The sequence below is a fragment of the Temnothorax longispinosus genome, chromosome 3 (genome assembly GCF_030848805.1).
Source record: "Temnothorax longispinosus isolate EJ_2023e chromosome 3, Tlon_JGU_v1, whole genome shotgun sequence".
Taxonomy (NCBI): Eukaryota; Metazoa; Arthropoda; class Insecta; order Hymenoptera; family Formicidae; genus Temnothorax; species Temnothorax longispinosus.
Genome location: NC_092360.1, coordinates 18,887,229 through 18,908,788, shown reverse-complemented (window position 1 = coordinate 18,908,788; position 21,560 = coordinate 18,887,229). Strand labels below are relative to the sequence as shown.

Here is a 21,560-nt window from a genome sequence, read left to right as displayed (position 1 = left end):
TCTCTTAACCCTAGGTTAAGACCCGCCCGCGTTTCTTCGGGAGTTACCACTGGTAATTTCGAGTCGCCGCGCGATCCGAAATGACATCGCCGTGTCATGAAACAGCCGTGTTTAAGCTACAACCACCGGGCTAATGTGGCAGATACCTCCCACAGAGCGAAATTAAGGTAAATCGTGTGCGGGCCCTCGCCGCCATACGACACTGTTCCACCGGGAAAATCGATATGCAAATCTACGCGCAAATCCTAGTAATCTCGCTCACCCGTCTTGCAGCCCTTGCAACGGCTCAACGGGTGGATGGCGTACACCCGTCGACACCCTCGTCCCCCTTCGCACCTCTTATCCACCCAATTTCTTTTTCTCTGCTCCTTCTTCTTTCCCTCTCTCCCTCTCGGTTCTCATAGTTTCTCTCTATCATTCTATCTGCGACGCTCATTTCAGCAGCGAGAACACGTTCTTTCCCACTCGGTGTGCTCCCGTTGCGCGGTAAGGCTGCGACAGGGAGCTGACGGGGGTAAGATGGGTGAGAGGTTATAAAACGGGGTTAGCCCGGGTCTGAAGGATCGTGCTCGTCGGCCACCTTCAACGACAGGGCTTTATCGAGGTGAAAAAGGTTGCTCGACATCGACCTCCCGCCGTCATGAAGTGAGCAACCATCCCACAAGCCCGCCCCAGCACCACCCTCCTGTTTTTTCCCTCCTGCGCCCCTGTCATCGAGGCGTTTTCGCGGATGTCTTCGCGTAGGTTTTTTTCCACGCAGCTAGATGGGAAAAACGATCCGAGTGCTCTCACGCGACGACGAATCATTATTGCGCGGTTTACTATCATACTTCTTATATGTGAGCCTCGTAATTTTGAGCCGGATATCGATGCCAATAAAATTTTTTATGTCGCTTGGCTCCCCCAATGGATGACGCTAACATCGAACAAGTATGCCGTTTTGCACTATTTTTGATGTAATTACGATGTACATCAACGAATCTGTTCTATTAATAAGCACTTGATTCATTAACTGCAATGAGCTATATTTCTTCTTATATTAAATCGAAGCAAAATTTTGTGAAATTGTGATTATATTATAAAACAAATTAATTAGTGAACTTGACGGATATGTCCCATATTATTTTTAGATTAAAATAAAATCTTTTTTCCAATGTATGTCAACACAACATATATCTAGATTGATTTAATTTCAATTCTGCTGGTGAATACTTAATTACTGAAATATATAGGTTCGTTCCATGCTATAAAGTTGAGCGCAAAATAAGAAAAGATTTTTGGTTAGAGCCATATCCCGTCTGGACGAATAACGTTTTGTTTTCCGCACTGGTTTATTTATGTGAGACGGGATAAAAGAAAATGTACGTCTCGGGTAGTTTGTATTTGTAGGAGGTCAGGGCGAAAGGAAGGAAGACAATCAATCTTGATCCCAATTATCGCGTCGCTCAGCGACTGTAATTGAGTCGGTCTCGAGCCTCCGACCACCTCCATCCACGGCGTTTCTTTTGTAATGCCGGAAGACTGAAACAATGAAGGCACAGAAGTTTCTCCGTTGCGCTCGTACGAGTCGACTGGAAGCATTTTTTGGCTTTACCACACCTGCTCGTTTCGCGCCGATGAGTTATCAAGAAAACGAACTGCTGAAGATTATTTACTGCCTCTATATCAATTGGATTTTTTTTCGCGTCTTCTAACCTTCTCAACTTCATATTCTTCCCATTATATAACAAAAAAATGGTATTTGTAGCTTAATTGGAATTATGTGATACAAGTGCAGTATGCTACCAGTTGTATAAACATTATAAATTTATATGAACGAATATTACTGCAATAGCTCAATATCAAGCTTTAGAATAACACAAAAAGTATACTTTTCATAATTTTCATTTAACAATAACCATTTTAATTTAAATATTTTTGCACAAAATATGCAATAATTAAATTAACATATAATGCTGATAATCAGTTTGTTCATATGTTTATTAGCCTTATAAATTAGCTTCAAGAAGACCGTTCAGAAATCGTAATATTTTTCTATACAAATCTTGATTAATTGAAAAAATAATGACGTCGGGGAAATATAGTTAAGCTATGTTTGTCTAAGATTGTATAAGATTAGTTTTGAAAGCAGGATTTTGTTGCTACGTGACTCAGAAGTTATTGCGTCGTCTTAGGACGTAATAAGATTAATACCTTCTCCGAATCGGCAACGTGAAAATAAAGCTTCCTTTGTATGCTGCCTTATGTTGGACTATTCATCCAAGCGGATAAGCATGAAATCGAATATTGGGAATTATCTCAGGTTTATACTCTGTGTAGGTATCAGGTTCATACTCGTTTATATTTTCAGAACCAGAGGAATGCCTTCTCCAATATTCTCTACGCGTTGTGAACTTTTAAACAGCGCACGAGCACTAACGTCGTAAATTGTATTTGTTTGTCTGAAATGTCAAATTGCTACTTTTATAGCAATTTTACCTAAGGCATCAGTGCTTATCATGGATTATCAACTCTGAATTAGTAAATTTTTTTGGTAATACACACACACATTATCAGATAATACATTTTTGGTGCTTACTATTGAAATGCTTATTATAAAAAAGAAATAATTTTGCTTAATAAATGTTAATAAATGCAGTTGCAATTTTTATTGTGATTAGGTATATATTTTGTGATCTATTTAAATTTACATTTAACTGCATATATCAAAATGTAAAATAAGGGTGATATGATTACATTCAGATGTCAATGTGCGTAATTTAATATCATAATTAAATGTGAATATATATGTTTAAAATTTAAAGAACAGTTATTGCTTGGAACTTGCATTTTGATAGTAAATATTATACGTAACATCTTTCTTGTGAAATGATTGTGAATTGATTTTTAATATAGGTAAAATTTATTAGTGAGAAACGCAATTACGTTTGCTAATCCTGATTTTTAAAGAAAATTTTTATTTGGAATAATATAGATCAGCATTAAAATTAAATTCGTGTAAGGCCGAAACAATTCGGTCATTAAAAGATTCGTGAGATATTACATCATTATGTATGAAATTTACGAGGCTATCCGTTTCCGCGGAGATCCTCTAAATATCATTAAAGTTTTATTAAAATTAGAGGGGAGCGTTTCGCACAGCACCCCAGAGAATGCTGTTTCTTATCAGTAGCCCCTTTAAATCAACTTTAATAGTGCCCTTACTAGTTGGCACCATCTAGAATATAGAGCTTAAGCATCCCGAAACTATATTTATGTGCATTATTACGATATTTATTGGCATATTTGATAAATAAAATACTGATTATTATTATTATTATTATTTATATCAGGACAATTATACAATTAAATGTATGTATATGTATATATTAAAAAACTATTTTTTTCTGAGCTCTTCTCGAAATGCTAAACTTTTTAAAATATTGTGTATCAATTTGTTCGCTCCGAACATTCCATTTATCTTCTTCTTTTTACCTTTTTCGGATTTTTTGAATTTTGAATTATATACTTTTAACGTATCTTTAATGCTAAGTTTGTACAAAAAAATGAAGACTTTTATCTAGCTAGCTTAAAGGATTATTTTGGTTAGTTAATTATATTAAAAATAAAAGCACGATAGACACGTCGAAAACAACTGTTCGTGAAAAGAAACAAATATTATCAACGTCAAAGCCGCCGATACAGATGTCGGCACGCGTTGTATACGTCATGTAGCTTGTGCAAGAGCAAACGCTCGAATCTTGTCTCGTGCAATTAGTCGAGCTTAAACCGCCCCATGTCAACGAGAGGTCGGCTCCCGGGGAGCGCGACGACGGCGACGCGGAGAACGGAGAACGGCGCGGCGCGGCGGCGGTGACGATGGCGAAGACGATGAAGAGGGCGGAGCATTTCCTCTCAATGGGTCGAAACTTTCTCGTGGCGGGTACCTACACATTATTCCTCGAAACTCTCGAATGCTTAATTAGGCGATATTTGAGCGTTCGTCCCGCCGACGCTATACCACCAACACGACCCACTGCTTCCCCCTTGGCCGCCCAAACTGTTGCCAACCCCTCTGTCTCTGACGGAGTTTACGCTCGCAAGGCACTATTACCGAAAGCCACTGGATTTCCGTAAGAAAGCACAGGCGGCTGGCGGTGGCCACCACCCGGTTCTATATAGGCGTTCTATATAGACGTCTTACCTGAACTAATATTGTTAAGGTCTAATTATAGTACCACCGCGACACCAGGCGCGACCTCTCTCTTCGTCCCGTCTACCCTTCCTTCCTTCATTTCCCGCGGGCTTCCGTTTCTCCGCCACGAGTCTCTTTCCGAGACCCGGCTCGGCATTCTCGACGGCATGCTTCTTCCACTTTCTCGCCTCTTCGTGCCATTTCCGTATTCCAGCCTTGCACCCTCAACTTACCTCATAAACCGCGTTACAGTTCGTCTCAACACCCAAATTATGAGAAGGACAGGCCGGGTGAGGAGGATAGAAAGAGAGATAAGTAAAGTAAACGAGAATTCGATATGAAGAGTGGACGATAGGTTTTCAAATATTAGTCACATTATGAACCATTTATACGCGTTTGTGTTTCTCTTTTAGCTTTAGCTAAATTATAGGTGAAAACTTGTATTATGCGTAATTTCGCTAAAGATAACGTTGCATCCGTTATATATGTAGATATAAGAGTAATGAATCATGTGGCGTCGCGAAATTATCTGCGTTATTATAATAATATGGTATTATTGGTACGAATATCAGATATCTCATCAATTATTATGTTCGCAATGACATTGAATATCGAGTATTATATTTTGCAACCCCTCATCCAATTTCATTATTAATACATTTATAGTCGATATCGCTTTCAATATTAATTGTTGGGGTAACACTGGAATAATTTTGTGTCGTTTGACGGAAGTGAACTAGGAAGAAATTCAGCAAATAACATGATGTTTAAAATTACTCCTTTATCTAATTTGATTTATGAACCAATATCAATTAAGGATATTGGTTTATAATCAAATAATTTCAAAAATAATTGGATTACAATAATCTTATTAGAAATTAGTGAATTGAATATATGAGATTCATTTTCATCACTCATTTTCATTTTTCGAGCTATTTACTAAGAAGAATTTTCTCTAGTAGTAGCTATGTTCTCTGTGTGTACGATTACAACAATTAATGTTTACTTATTGCAATAGTATTATATATTATCACAAAACGATAGTAGCTTTAACACGTTCTGCATTTTTGTTTCAGGGCCGGTGTAACCGAGAGAAACCACCTTGCAAGTATTTCCATCCCCCACAGCATCTGAAGGACCAACTCTTGATAAACGGGCGCAACCACTTAGCGCTGAAAAACGCGCTGATGCAGCAAATTCAGCAGGGCCTCACGCCGGGTCAGCCTCTCGTGCCCGGACAGGTACCCACAGTGGTATGTCCAACAAATTAACACCATCGTTGCACCACTTCTTCTGCTATCCACACATTCACACACTTTCTTTTACCACGACCGTATAATATATGGATTTTGTCTGTGTTTAGTCGAGGGTTATCACTAGATTATATCTTTTTTGATAAGCAACGCTGCGTAGATTATCGACGGCGTAGTATTTAAGCTTTCTTTTCATATTTACTGTCGTTACTAAGAAATTTGAAGCTATAGATGCTATGAACGTAGTAGCTTGTTTGTGTGTGTATGCGTACGCAATCTCGTATATTACTTTAAATTAAAAACATTTTACAAGCTTTTTCCGGTAAGGCTCGAGTCATATATGTAAGCGTAGCACTTCGCCGTCCATATTTACCTGCGTTCCTTCTTGCGGATATTGCACCAACAGACAAAGTTTTTAAGAATTAAAGTTTAGCACGTCGCATGTTCTTGGTCAGTGTCATCCTTACTTCCTAGAGTAAAACCTGACTTATCCACATATTTTGATAGACAGTCAATTTGTAGAATTGAATCTTTCTGATACGATAGGTAATTCTTAATCTTATTACTTTATATTACGGCCTCTTTTGAAATTATGATGACACTCGTGATTTTTATTTTTATTATTATTTTTACATCACGAATTTTTTAATTATTTTTGAATTACAAGTATCGGTAATTCGAGATATTTAAATATACTTTTGATTCAAGAACTCTTTCGTAAATAATTTCTAAAGGACACGAAACGTAAGTTAAGAGTCCTTGTGTAGACATGTTAGATTCTCATCGCGAACATTTTTCGTACTGTATTTATCATTCAACGGGAGAGGCTCGTTAATTACGAGAAAAGTACAAACGCGGAACTCCCAAACAATAGCGTTTGAGCGCGGGAAAGTTTCGCCGGTTCTTCAAAATTTCACGCGACATCGCGTGTATCGTTGACACGACGCTCGGATAATTTTGATCGACCCGAATAAATCTTCGACGACCACGACGACGAGGAAACTTCTCCGCGTTTTTTTTTGTTTTTCTGAATCTTCCTGTTCCCGCGTGCGTTTGTATGTATGTACGTACACACGCGAGATTATCACTATTTTGTTTTTAATTAAAGGAATAATAACCTCTCGTTATTAACGTTTGCCCTCCTTGTTCTCTTTTTTTTTTACTCATGATATACATTCATATTCGTTGCTACGTGACATCGAATCCTATACTATGACTGCCTGTCTGTCCCCTATGTTTGCCGCTGTGGCTCACGTGGTTGTGGTTGATTGTTGGTGTGTTCTCCAATTACGTCATTGGTGAACAGGAGGCCCCGGCACCTCCGGCACCACACCATCACCTTCAACAGCAAATCCAGCAGCAACTTCTCGCTACTCACGCCTTTATGGTAACTCTTGGTTTTGGTTGGCTTCCACTAATTTTTAGTTAATTTTAATGCCACGTTGGCTAAAAATGGATGTAAAAATGTTCGTCATTTACCTATGACTCCAATTTATCATTGGAAGAGACAGTAAATATGTACTTATTTTCAGTTTGCAACATTTTCATGCGAAATAAATTACTTTCATAAGTTTACATCCACTATAGTCATTCAAGCGATGCGCCTGTAATTAGTAAGCGTTCGTACGACAGCTTAAATTTTTATTTTAAAAGCGCGCCGCATAGTAAGTCAATAACTTAATTGCATGCATTTACAAGATGTTTTGTTTGTTTATTGAGGAAAGAAAATTTGTATATGTTTTCGAAAAGTTTTCCTGTAGAAGAGAAGAGCATGAAGTATTACGGCTAATTAAAACATTTTCGCGTTCTTTGGCTCTGAAAACGACGAATATTTCTTCTTTCTCTTGAAAATATTTCATATTTTACGTTTAATATTATAATAGCAAATATTTAAATACGAAAATTGTTAGATTTTTTTTAATATAATAAGAATGAAACTTATGAGAGTCAAAGAGACGAAGGAAAGGGATGCGAGGCATGGTAATTTCAGAATTGGAAATATTATTGATCTTACAATATTTCAATTTAATATTGGTAATGAAATCTTTGTTTCCTAGAATATTTTGAAAAAAATATGACGATGCGCTGATGTCTGAGCGTAAATATTGCTTAGTTAATATTTTCCAACAATTACCTGGCCGCGTTTCCGAAAGCTTTTTTACAACGACGAAAGCTCCCAGGGTACCAGAGGCTTTTGAGAAGAAGGAACGAGTATTCTGCTCGTTCGGATGCGCTTGAAATTACCTGCCTTCGCTTCTGGGAGCCAGCTCTCGCTGCAAAACCAAACGCTTCGTGTGGGATCGTACGCTTGTCGTTAAAAGTGAAGGGGAGGGCACGAGAGAAGAGAAAAAGGACGATTAAGGCTTTGCGAGATCCGTAAATGAGACGCCTTTTCTTTGCAGATTCTCGTCTTTGGCACGTTTTTCAGGTTTACCACCTCGAACCCTTTTATATATTATTGTAGAACTTTTTTAAAAGTTTCTTCTCCAAAAATCCGTTTTAATGAATTTATTTATTGAGTTTTTATATCAAAATAATTTTGAGATATAAAATGACAATTACAACTAAAGTATAATTTTAGATATAAGGGTAATTATTCGCACTAAGTTCATGTGCACTTTACTGAGAGGATTTTATTTGATTCTGTCGTAAACTACAATAATATTTTAAAAACTTGATATTTTTTACTTTTAGGGGAAAAAAGTAAAATTAATTTTAATTTCTAATTCTAATAATAATGTTATTTACAGAAATTGTTCAAGATAAATCGAGACAAAATATATGATTTTTACATCTTATATATCTTCTTATCGTGTTAAAATCTATTGATTAGTCAGATTTGAATTTAATTGTTATTATATTATACATATTTTTGATATAAATTTTTTGTGTATATTATTTGTTCCAAATTTCCAGAATTTTCCGTATAAATATTAAGCAACTCAAGAACGCCGTGTATTAGTTTCTTCTCGGCAATGTATTAATATATAATTTTCCTTCATTACACGTTGTTATTACACCAGATATTAACGATATTGCTTATTTATCCGAAATTGAAGCGAGCACGGCGATGGCTCGTAAACCAAGCGATGTATATTGCACGTCTTATGGTTGATAAATATCGGAGAGCGTTGCTCGCAAAGCTTTAATGCACCTTGAAGCAGAATTTACACGGACATTCAGAAATGGTAGATTGCATATACGGATCGAGTATATTTGGGGTAATTGGTGGTACAAACTGGAAAACATTAATTTCTTGTTGGAAAAGTTAAAAACTGCTTATTCTAAAATGATTTGATTAAGAAACTCTTTTTTCGAAAACAGTTACACATTCTTAAATTATTTACAATCAAAATTTGCCATACAGTCAATCGTAATTATTGTCTAAATTGTGAAATAGATGTACATTCATCAACATGTAATATATTATGAAGATAGAGCAGATCCCGATTGCATTCTTGTTAAATGTAATTATTTATTGATTACATTTGATCTTCTCTGATTTATATTTATCTTTCTCTGATTACATGTTTAATGTAATATCTCGCAACATTTATGTGATTTCCAGGAATTTATTGAGAATTGTTGAATTAAAGAAAACAATGCGCTTTTTGTGAAATTATTGTAAATAATTTAAAAATGTGGCTGTATTGCAATTTTCAATCAAATCAACTCGGGAACGATCAACCAACTTGATGTAAAGAGAAATCATGTGTTTTCGGCTTTTATCTACCGTTAACGTTAATACTTAGGTATAAAGCACGCGTTTCAATGGCGTTTCAATCTCGAAATCGCGCGCGTCGCGACGCGCACAAAATCGAAAAAACGCGTGAAGCGAAGGCGGGGGCCAGGTGTGTTCTAATCCGTATTACCTGGATATCTTCCGGGTGTGTTTTCGCAGGCGACGAATCCGTACCTGACCGGTATGCCGCAGGTTGGCAATACGTACAGCCCGTATTTCGCGCCCAGCCCGATAATGCCGGCGATAATGGGCCCGGCGGACCCAACGGGCGTCGGCAGTCCACTCGGCGTGGTGCCGCAGACAGTGGCGATGCCGCAGAAGATGCCACGTACCGACCGCCTCGAGGTATGTCTACCACCAAACTACATTCAACAACAACAACAACAACAGCAACAACAACAACAACAGCATGGGGCCCAACACGGCGCAGCCGGGGCCTCAAGGTGCCCGATGGCCGCGCCCAGTACCGTGTACCAAGTGCCGGCCGGTCCCCCCAATCAGGTGTCGCCCGTATCCACGATGCAATCTGTCAATCATCCACCATCCCCTACCACCATTACAACGACGTCCCTGTGCACCCCTCTGCACAACCCCCATGCCCATCATCATCCCATTCACAACCTCATTTACGTTCACGCGTATTACTAGAGAGGCTCCGAGACGTGTAGACTTTTAGACTCGATTCGACACCGAGAGTGTCGATGACGTTTCGAACGTTTCGAATGTTCGACGAGACAGATCGACGCCGCGCCAACGCGTTATTTCTTTTTCGTCCCCTCATTTTTCCTCCCCCCTTCTCTCTTTAGGTTTTTCTTCCCTCCCTATTTTTTCTCACATAAGCGTAAAACACGTCGGGTGGATTAATCAGCCGGGGCGTAACGGAACGCCCGTGGTGATTAGAGCGTAACGATGACAACGGATGAAATTGCAGCGGGCACCGAGAATATCCTGATTTCGCAGGCGGGTTATAGACGCGCGCGTTGCTAATTACAGTAATTTACGCCATGCGGATCCATAAGGCGATCTGATTACCCGAGCCGGATGGCTTACGTTCGTCGCGCGACACAGCGATCGATAGTGACGGTAGTACCGGATGGATCCTGGGCTGGAAATCGAAATTTATTTTGAGAGAACACATAACGAACACTATAAGGGCTATAACGGGAAAAACTATATATTTCTATACGCTCACCCTTTTCTCTCAATTAATGTCACGTGTTCGACCGCGAAGAGAGATTATGTATCTTAACGATAGAGAGATGGTAGCCTCGAGATATTAGCAACTGTAGTCGGTGATTAGCGAACGATACGATTTCAAGGACGGCTCCGCGACCCAAAATCAATCGTAGCAGCGACTGATAGCGATTAATCCCGTGTAGTTGATATTTTGGCGAATAATTTGCAATAGATAAATATAGAGGTCGTACAGTGAATTCTATATGAAAAAACGGAGCAAGCTTGAAAGCGACGAGCAGCGAGAGAAGAGAAATTAAATTGCGAGAGCGACAAAAGATTTTGTGCGATATATTTTGTAGTGCGATACGGTGGCTGGAGATAAAACGATGCAATGACGAGCGGTAATATATCGGTATCTAGGTAAGATATGGCGACAAAGCAGATCTAACTTAAGATATCGCGCATAGAGATACAATAGATTCCTACGGATCGTGAGCGACACAAAGGTCTAAAAGTATCGAGAGTATGTAAATTCCTAAGTCAGATAACTATAATGGCAACGATGAAACGTGATGAATAATTATGATTAACTTATATAGACCAGAATATATGGCTGATTGATAGAAGTAGATGGATTTGCAAATGTGCGACTGATTTGAAAACTTAAATTCTCGCGTTACGAGCGTTTTTTTTTTAAACTTACCTCGATTTGTATGACTCATGATATTTATACGTTGCTTTATACGAAGCTGATAAATTGTCATGATGATTACATTACTACACATTTTTATTTTGAGAAATCTTTGACCTAATATCTTTTTTAAAAAAACATTTGTACCTATAGTTGGACAAGTTAGAATCTCTTAGTTAATGTGTTTGTTAGATTTAAAAAACAGTTACTAATGTTTAATAGCTATTAGTATTTATCTAATTATCCATATGTTACATTTTATGAAAAACTCGTTAAATATTTCTTTTCAGATCATTTTTGTTTTATATATATTTTTTATGTATATTTGATTATCAGTTACAAGATAAATCAGAATGATTTGTTGTTATATTAATGATAAAGCCCCTTGCACAATAGGCGATAGTGACAGCGACAAGATTGCCGACAAAGCTATACCTTTGTCAGCAACTTTATCGCTGTCGCTATCGCCTATTGTGCAAGGGACTTAACATGCGACGATCATCGGCACTTTTAATATACCTATCGTACGAAAAAAACCGAAAATTAGGATGAACGATCATCAAAGTTATTTTTGCCGCGCGTTATCGCTGGTTTTTTCGAGTCATCAAAACGTCGTCACCGAGCGACGCAAATGAAGATGTATTCGTTTTATTTTCTGTATCGGTTCACACCGTTGCAGTCACGATTGCAACGCAATTATTTCTTAGAAGGTTGTTTTGACGATTACATTGAAATTCTGTCACTTCTATCAAATACGCCCGTTTCTTGAATTAATTATTTCCTCTAGAAGATATACATGTTACAAAGATATTTAGGAATAAATGGAGGGGTAAAAGCCATAGTGGTGTCAGTCAAATTTTTTAAAATATTGACTCGTGTGCAATAGTTGCAATCTATACAATATAATATATAAATTGCATCTATGCACACGTCAATATCTTAAAAAATTTGACTTACACTACTATGGCTTTTACCTTACCCCTCCAAATATAGGTTGGCGTAGAGTAATATTAATATCGTACTTCTGTAAGTACTTCGGGAAGAACGGCTGAAGCTTTCCTGAATTAGACTGCGATTTGTGCAAAGCGCACTCGGTAGAGATCCGAGGTACGATCGTGCAATATCGTCTCAAGCCTTCGGTACGCGGGCCTCCAGTTGGATAGCGCGAGAGAAGCGTTTCAGAAACAATAACAAGATCGCCCTGTGAAACTTCGCATCCGCATGCACCTGGAATTTTCTAATGCGCGAGTTCGCAGATTTCCCCGGAGCCGTCATCGCCTCTTTACCCGTTTTTGCTCGACGGCACTCGCGAAATTAACAGGTTTTGCGAATGAGTTTTCACGGGGCAGTTCTTCTGTGCGCGAGCTCTCTTCAAGACGAGGGGGAACGAGCAAAATCGAAATAGCAACGCTAGTTCGGCGCGAAAACTCGCGCTGATTCATTTGCGGGGTGCATCTTGGCGAATTCAACTCGCAAATAATGAACTATACGGAACTATACTTGTCGTAGAGGGTGAATTTAACCCACTCGTTCCCAACATGGTCATACAACGGTCATATTGGGAAGATTTGAATTAAAGAATAAACTAAATTTATATTTTACATTCCGATAAAAGCTAAACGCTTTTGGGGGAGATGGTAGCTCCGTCACGACTCGATAATCTTGATGCCTAGTATAACCAAATAGCAACGAATTAAAAACTTATAAAGTAAATTCAAAAACTTACGTAAATTATATTATCAAAAATTATTGAGCGCTACGTATAAGGAAGGAAACATTTAAATATCTTTTTCAATATTTAGAGGTAAAATTTGAAAGAGAAAAGGTCACAAACATTAGAACGGCTAAATTCTGTTTACAACAAATAAGTCTGTCTAGATATCAGTTTTGCATACGAAAAAAGAGTTAGAACTGTTTCCCAAATGTTACGCTTTTTCATAATTTATCTTCTTCTAAAAAGTGTCAATAAAAAAAAGAGCACTTTTTCGAAATGGTATTAAAATGATATATCGGATCATTCTACTGATAATAAAAAATGATTCGAAAAAAGAATGTAATTTAGATAATTATGACACGTCTTAAAAACGTGCTCGATAACATAATAGATTTAGCCATTCTATTGTTAACACCCAGTAGTCGAAGGCAAAACGAAGGATGGCAATTACGGCGCATTGAAATTTAAAGAATTCGCAATTATTTAGAGAAGAGAACATATGAAAGGAAAATCGAGGATACCTACTGTATAGCCGTGTCGATTCAATTTGGTTTGATTTTATTATTTACGTATTTGTATGTCGTGTCTGTGTATGTGATTATTATTCCAATATAATTATCATCACGGCTGTTAGTATTATGTTAATCGGGAGAGTCAACGAAAACGGGAGATCTCGCAGATCTCTTGCGAGCCATTTGCACTTGAGTAACGTGAGCAAAATGTGACTTTTTGCAACGCAGAGCGCTTCGTAGCGTTCGGAAATCTAAATATATGTACGTATGCAGAATTATATACAGATACATGACGCTTACACGCGCCGGTCCATCCATGCATACGCACATAGTGATATATGTGTACATAGTAGGTAGGTTAACAAATTAATTAATTAATTAATTGTATTTTGTATCGCGCAGAAACCGGTAGAGCATAAAATCGAAGGGAAGTGTAACTTCGCTACCCTCATTTGAATTCACTGCAACAGATTCGATCGCGATTCTTTTGTATTGCATTTGAAAAAGACACTATATAACATAATACAATACAATACAATACAATCTAGTGTTCTTCTTTTTTTAAATATATATCGATTATAGGCGATCGATATTACACAAGCTCGACCGACCGTTCTTAAACTAGGCGATAGGCGAAAACTAATTTTGCGCTCGCATCAGAATTTCCAGCCTGGGCGAAATACAAAGTATTATTTCGGCGCGAATTAGCAATATGAAAAATCTCGAGATTCTCTTTTTATCAGTTTTATAATTATATACATCGTACCCTTACACCAATCTACCCCTCCTCCTTCCTCGTCTTTCATCTTTCATCACCATAGTGAGAACGATAGCACCCTCTCTATCCCCCCTATCCCGAGATAATATATGATCGATTTCACGTATTTACGATTAAGTAAAGAAAACGTTTACGAAAAAGAGTAAGAATATACACAATGTAATGTCGTTTAATTAAATATTGCAGATAGAAGTCGGAAATATACGATCGATTTATTAACTAATTACGATTGGTCTTACGGTAACACTTATTATAATATTTGGTAACATACAATAACGATGATAATTAGTAATCATAACAATACCTATTTGTGATGTACTACGATGACTTGCACTGAGTTCGGGTCACGTGAAATTTATTGATGATGAATTCAAATAAAAGAAATATAATTGAAACTGGAAACGATGCATAGACTGTTTATTGATTCTTACAAGTTTCACTTAATGACCAAAAAAGTTTGTGTGCTTTGTATGTCTTACCTTAGTCTTGTATTTTTCTTTACTCATTATCATTATTTTTTTTCATTGCCTTTGCTCTTTTGGTTGAACGAATTTGCGCGAAGTATGCCCAGAACTGTATATCACTCTTTTTTCTTTTTCTGTTTGAGAAATATAAACTTTCTTTTGTAGTGCACTCCGCTTGCAAATGAGAAATAGTTTCTTGCGTATTCAGAAACAGGATACTCGATCGGAACTGTGCTAATAATCGGCTATCAGTCAAGTAATCTGCGTATAAAACGCCTCTCGCGAGAATATTCCGTTATGTCCATTGCTAATCCCTGTCCACATCGACGATGACATTGAAGTTCGCCTATTTCGTTCCGAGATTCATCCTTTTTCGACATCTCAACTCCTCCTCACTTCCTTGACCTTTGCACCTGCGAGAAAAAAAAAAGATCGCTAGATCTTATATCTTCCCCGGACGATATGTTATTAATGCTCTTTGAATTAATTGCTTGCTGCCTGTTTATATATAATGTTATTAATATCGATATAAACACGTTTGGATTTTCGCTGTTTAGTACATAATATTTTTAACCTTGATTGGCCAAAGTTGCTCTAATAAAGTCCATATCAGACTATGGATTGGAATTGAGATTGGATTGAAATTTAATCAATCAGAATAGAGAAAATTGATCTCAAGTTTAGTGAACTTTGCTCTGATTGGTCAAATTTCAATCTAATCTCAATCCCAATCCGTAGTTTGATACGAGCTTTAGTGAACAATCGCAACGTTGAAAACAAATTTTTTTTATTATTTATTAGTTTTTTCTTCAAGATTTTACATTACCGCCGTCAATTTTTTTTTTTAATGACATTTATTTCTCATATTTGGAAGATAATCGCGTCTGCTTTTGCGCCGCGAAAAACTTGACCAATCAGGGAAGTGTAGAAAGCAATACGGTAACATAATTCACGATATGTAGTAGCGAATGACTTTAGTGAATGAAGAGTAGTGATGTTCATTAATTTCAATTGTTTTTATTCGATGTTAACGAACTCTTGCTCCATATGCTCACTGGCATACTCATACTCCGACAAACGGAAAAGCAGCTGATACTGTGTTTTGTGTATACATATCATATCGTTTCTTTTTCACAGGCCGGCACTTAACTTAAAGTGGTTCCTCTGTTCTATTTCCTTTTTTTTACCGCCAAAATCAGCGCGACTTTTTTCGCCCTCCCATTCTCTGCGAATTTTGTTTTCTCTTGCGTCTCAATGATTTGGTTTCCGTTGTTAAGTAGTAACACACGCATACATTTATTTTCGTTGGCTAGCCGACCCCGTCACGCCGATGCCCCGATGTCGGCGCGCGAACGCCGGCTTTGTTCGCGCGGAAGAAGAGAAACGCATGTTTCTAGCGGTCTTAACTTTGTTCAGTGGTTTGACTCTTGTTTCATATAAATGCGAGAAAACCCTCGCGTCGTCACCGGTGTTTTCGCATCTCGCGGCAATCGGCGTGCACGGCCAGCCCAGCGTAATTGCACAAAGCTAATGCGCTCTTTACAGCTTTTTGTACAGCCTTATGTATCTCGGCAATATATAATTTGTTGCGACTCTCTCTCTATATATATATGTATATATCTATATATACATTTCTATATATATATGAATTTGACAAGTGTGCTGCGATATACCCACATATATATATATATACATGTGTCTCTCATTTTTCAGCGCCAGAGTACCTTATGATTTCTGTTCTTTCGCAATCTCGCAAACACATTACTTATTTACTAATTCTATTAATTGTCGTATACATCAGCAGCGATTTAAGTGTTTACTTTTACAGCTAGGAGGAGGTGCTTTACATTATGCGATCGCATGAATTTTTGATATTTATTGCCGCATTATTCGCATATATATATTTACATATATAACATATTTATCTACAACAAACAGTCATATGTGGACACGTATACAAACACCCGCATACACTTTAAATGAACATGCATCCAACACACACAAGACACACACAGACACAGACACATCGAAGCACAACACAGTTCCTCACGACTTTAAGTTTCTTTCTTTTCGTGATTTTTTTCTGCAACTGCTGTAGTGTTACATGTATGCTTGTGCAATATAGCAAGTTTCTTTTCACGTCTTATGGCTGCTAACAAGGCGATACTTCATATCGAATTTCTTGTAAAGAACGATGCACGCGACGCTATCGTCGCTACTAGGTTTTTGTTAATGCTGCTTTTCACACTGCTTCTCTCACGCGTTTTAGAAAAATTTCTGATAGAAAATTTTCAGTAAAATACAGATTTATGAATGAGTGTGGGATATACGAGGCGCGGGTTATATAGAATGCGTAGTAACTGGTGCACATTGCAGATATGCATATTTCAATTATTGTTTACGCATACGTGTACATACGAAGGACGTGATTTCTATAGCGACAAATTGAATAATTTCTGCGCGATGGTTCGTTTGAAAGACATTTTGAGATAATGCCGAATCGATCAGTCTCTCTGTCGAGAGTTGATTATAGGATTATCACGAAGAGTAGCAGTAACATGTAGCAAGTTAAAAAATTGAATTTAGAACGATTTAATTTATAGGACGATAATGCGAGCAAGCGGAGGAAATTTTTCCAATATTTATTATTATTATTTTTTAATAAACATTAAATGATGGAATAATTAATTAAATCCTGGAATATTTTGCTATTATATTAAGGGGGGACGTTTGCGAGTATACTATGTCGTTCTGCGTGACAGAATATACGTTAAACAATAATAATCTTTCTCGACGCACAACACCAAGATTTCATTCGCTTGAAATATCACTCTCGTTCGAGCAAGGGCATATCGCGTTTGTCGCCGATGTAATTTTCCTCGGGCGAAAATTTACGAGTGTTACTTGAAATTGATTCTCTCGCGCGTTGCGCGCCACTTGCCGACCGCGCGTTGTTAATTAGAAGCTCAAAAGGACCATTCGTCGCACCTGTCTCTCACTTTAGTCGCGGTGTCAACTACACTATCTGTCTCGCAACAATTTGCGATACCGCACACACGCACACACGTACAATACGCACCCACGTACACGCACTTATATACATTTTCTTTCTCTGTAGCTACCCACACAAAGCCATCTGTGTCTTATGTCTCTGCACGCGGCTCATGTGTCGTCTGCATATGTGTATGCAGAGCGTATGTATGTGTGAGTGTGTGTGTGTGTGTGTGTGTATGTGTGCGTGTTCGTGCGTGCGTGCGTGCGTGTCTCTCTTTCTCTCTCTCTCGTTAACCGTTTACTGTCTATGTATACGTGTACGTTTCCTAACGAGCTTTCCAGCTTGCCGAAAGCGCGCACTTTAACCCGCGGTTCGCACTCGAGCGCTCGAATGCGTGCACTCGAATTAACACGCTCGAACAAGGCAGGCGCGAAAGTAAAGCAAACATAGCGAGCGGCACTCCGCGTGGCGCGCGCGGAAGTAACGCTCGTGATGCGCTATTACGCTTATTATCCCGCTTGCGCTGCCATTGAGCGCAAATGTCCCATGTACGAGCGCAATGCCTGCACATGGAGGTAGATTTATCCGATAAAAAAGAAAAAAAAAGAAAAGAATTTGATCAGGAAACAACTAATGAATAGTGCTCTGTACTTATTGATGAATAGCGCTTCAACGTGTAGATTTCAAAATTATAATGTGCATGGTACTCTAGAATGCTCTGAGTCTCATATTTTGAGAGAAGTAGATTTTCGTTCCGACACCGCAATGATATCTGGAAATATGCAATTATAGTTGATTGCATTAACGAATATTTTTTTATCAATTTTATTTTGCGACGAAATTTGTTGACATTTGTATCGATTTTTTTTCTCCTAATGGTCTGGACAATTGCTTAAATTTTTAAGAAGAATCTGCCAAGTACCATTCGAGGTCTTATTCGACTTCCTACTTCTCTCGATGGGAGGCGCGGCGAAAATGAACAGGGAATGGTACGTCATGCATGTGCAGAATTTCCTTTAACACATGCGTGTATTAACCCGATTGATAATACACCGGAGGATGCTCGTGGAGGCATTTATTATTACTCCTTGTCCTCCCCGACTGCCATCCACAGACCCCGTGTCCCTTCGACCTTATTGGGCGGGGCGAGGGTGCACCGAGTAACGGCGTGCTACGTCTCTTTGACAGATTTGAACACGGTATTTTAGCTCCATTAGTAGAGAGTAGAGTGATCTAATTTCTCCCTTTTCTGGGCGTTGGTAAGCACCAGTCTCTCGCGCTGACGCGCTAAAATTAGCCCGGTAATACGAGTCGGTCGGCCGCGTCGCGGGCCCTCCGTCCATTCCCGACAAAAAGTACTCGCGCGTTCACGTATATAAGGGTGATTCTTACGAACGTTACGTCGGATATCGTGTACGTGTGTATCTGTTCGTAAACAAACTATTTTTTGCTAAAGATATTCTTTCCACTAAGACAAAAGGTACACACAGCGAGAGAACCGTGATGAAGACGCGATAGAAAACCGAATATAGAAACTCGAAGCTAATTGTAAGTGTCAAGAAGCATCTAGGGTAGCGTACCAACGGCCAGAAAGAAAAAGGAAGAACTACTAGGAAGAAATGTCAGGTTGGCTCTTTTTAACGCCTCCCCCGAAACAGACCCGAAGTCCACAAACGGAACGCTCTTTCGCATCACTCGATCCAATTGCTAGCTACACGTTACTCTACTCTCACTCTCATTTCAATACTTTCTCTCTCTCTCTCTCTCTCTCTCTATCTTTCTCTTTTTCTATGTTTGATTCTTTACCCGCCCTACCTTCTTTCTCTCCTCTTTACGCATATCTTATTGCCTCACTGTATACATCCATCTTGTGTAAAAAGAACGACGTAGTCCCGCCTGTATATCGCCAGGTTCGGCACGAGCTCTGTGGCTGCCAAACACACTAAAAGCCTAGCCAGTAGTCTTTATGCGGCCAGGTGTCAACTGTGGATACACGTTATCAAGATTCTCATACTTTTACCTTGAATATATTAATTTCAACGTTCATAGCAAAAATTAAACTTACGATAGAGCCATAAATATATTCTTTCTGAAAAATTATTTATTTTATACGTGGCGTAAATCAGTTTTTAGAAAATCTATTTAATATAAACGATATATGTGCATTATGTGCAATTTATCCATCTTAGCAATATTTTTAGAATTTCATTTCAATTGCTTTTAAAGTAAACTGCTGAACTAATTTAAATACAAGCTTACGCGATGAATACGAATGCGCCGCGACGTAAAGGATCTTGTTTGTTTAATAAATTAACGCTCCGCGCTAGTAAAGTTAATCCGCGACAAGAGGATTTTTTTTACGGAGAGAAACGCGGCTTTTAAGGGCGCCGTAAAATTACGATGCAGTGGCGCTTTGAAGTTGTTTACTTTACCAGCCAGTCATTAATTGACTTTTTGCGTGTTCGCATGTTCCACAACGCGTATCCACGGCCAATGCTCGTCCTCGCCAAAGTAGAAAAATCCCATTCCGTAACGCGCCAATGTTCCTTAGTACTGCTGTTCACAAAAATCTCTACTTCCTATTCAATATCAGCTATACTTCCTATTCGAGTCAGTCCGGAACTCCTTTCACACACGACTCTTCGCGAAGTTTTTCCGTCAAGTGCATCGTACGCCATATCTATAAAAAAAAAAGTTTACGTCGGTCACAATACTGGCAATAGCTCTACAATGTATATTTTTTTGCTTTCGAATTATTATAATTTAATGCACCTATTTACGAACACATAACTTTACAAATTATGAAATCCATACTGCGAGCATTTGACTTTTGGGTACGTTCGTTTGTATTTCGAGAAGCAATTTAAACGAAAACTTATTTTCTTATCCATATAAATAATATGAAAAGAGCATAGAAAATTAAAGTTTTATTATTAATATAGGAACACATTAAAAAACATAAGGTTCTTTCAAAGATTGCTCGAAGAAGTTCGTCTAATATAATTCGACGTCGTCACCGCACGCACGTCTAACACAAATCAATGAGACATTCTCATTTGTGATATCACGATATCATGATATCATATATAATGGCATCGTTCTTTCATCACTAAGAAACAACATCCGTTTCACTTTTTTTTCTCCCTCTGTATATATCCATCTGTCTTATCCATCTAGCTCCAAGAAACCATCGAACAGTGTGACATACGATCGTAATCGGAGGAGAACCAGCGACCGTTTGAACAATCGCCTCACCCATTATCCTGAGCTGCTCCCTCAACAACTACGACCCTCTCTCTCTTTCTCTCTGTCTCTCTGTTGTGTCTCTCTCTCTCTCTCTCTCTCTGACTTTTGTGCCCCGGACCCTGCCAAGCCAGCCAGCCCCTAGCCTATAGCCCCCAAACCCCCTTTGCCCACATAGATAGAGTGCCATGCCATGCGTGTTCGCTCTTGCTGTAGGTATGTCGCGAGTTTCAACGCGGGGCGTGCAAACGCGGCGAGACGGAGTGCCGGTTTGCGCACCCCCTCGAGACGGTGCAGGCGAACGAGGACGGCTCTGTGACGGTCTGCATGGACGCTGTCAAGGGCCGATGCAATCGGGACCCCTGCCGCTATTTCCACCCCCCTCTGCACCTTCAAGCCCACATTAAGGCCGCACAATCTCGGGCTAGCATTGCGGTAATGCATTTCTCTCTCTCTCTCTCTCTCTCTCTCTCTCTCTCTCTCTCTCTCTCTCTTCTTTCTCTTTCTTTCTACCCTTTTCTACCTCTTCCTTTTTTATTTTCTTTACTACTTTTTTATTTCTCACATTTTCTTCTTTCATTTCTCACTTTTTCTTGATACGTAACTTTCATGACTATTTCTTTTTTGTTATTCTCAATTCTTGTTTATTTCTCCCATTTTTGTTTGCGCTTTTATTCTGTCCTTTCCAAATATTTCTCCTAATCTAATGACTACTGTTTGAGTACCTCGTCCAGCATTTCCCTTTTTACATGGTAACGAAGTTCACACTATCTCACCTATCAGATCCTCTCTGAGTCTTTAAACGATACAGAGGATTT

The 21,560-nt window shown here is 38.6% G+C and overlaps 1 protein-coding gene across 13 annotated transcripts in view; it reads left to right on the top strand.

The window, feature by feature from the left end:
• Positions 1 to 21,560, top strand: part of LOC139809751 (protein muscleblind) — a 404,286-nt gene that overhangs the window by 348,037 nt on the left and 34,689 nt on the right. For 7 of the 13 annotated variants that reach the window (XR_011731166.1, XR_011731168.1, XM_071772902.1 and 4 more), the window contains 4 exons: positions 5,251 to 5,427; positions 6,734 to 6,814; positions 9,329 to 9,514; positions 20,959 to 21,177. Coding sequence is in view for 5 of the 13 variants with exons in the window: in XM_071772902.1 (XP_071629003.1) it covers positions 5,251 to 5,427; positions 6,734 to 6,814; positions 9,329 to 9,514; positions 20,959 to 21,177 (663 nt within the window). In the remaining 8 variants the exon portion in view is untranslated. The remainder of the gene's footprint in view (positions 1 to 5,250; positions 5,428 to 6,733; positions 6,815 to 9,328; positions 9,515 to 20,958; positions 21,178 to 21,560) is intronic. The other 6 variants (XR_011731169.1, XR_011731171.1, XR_011731170.1 and 3 more) reach the window with 3 other exon arrangements.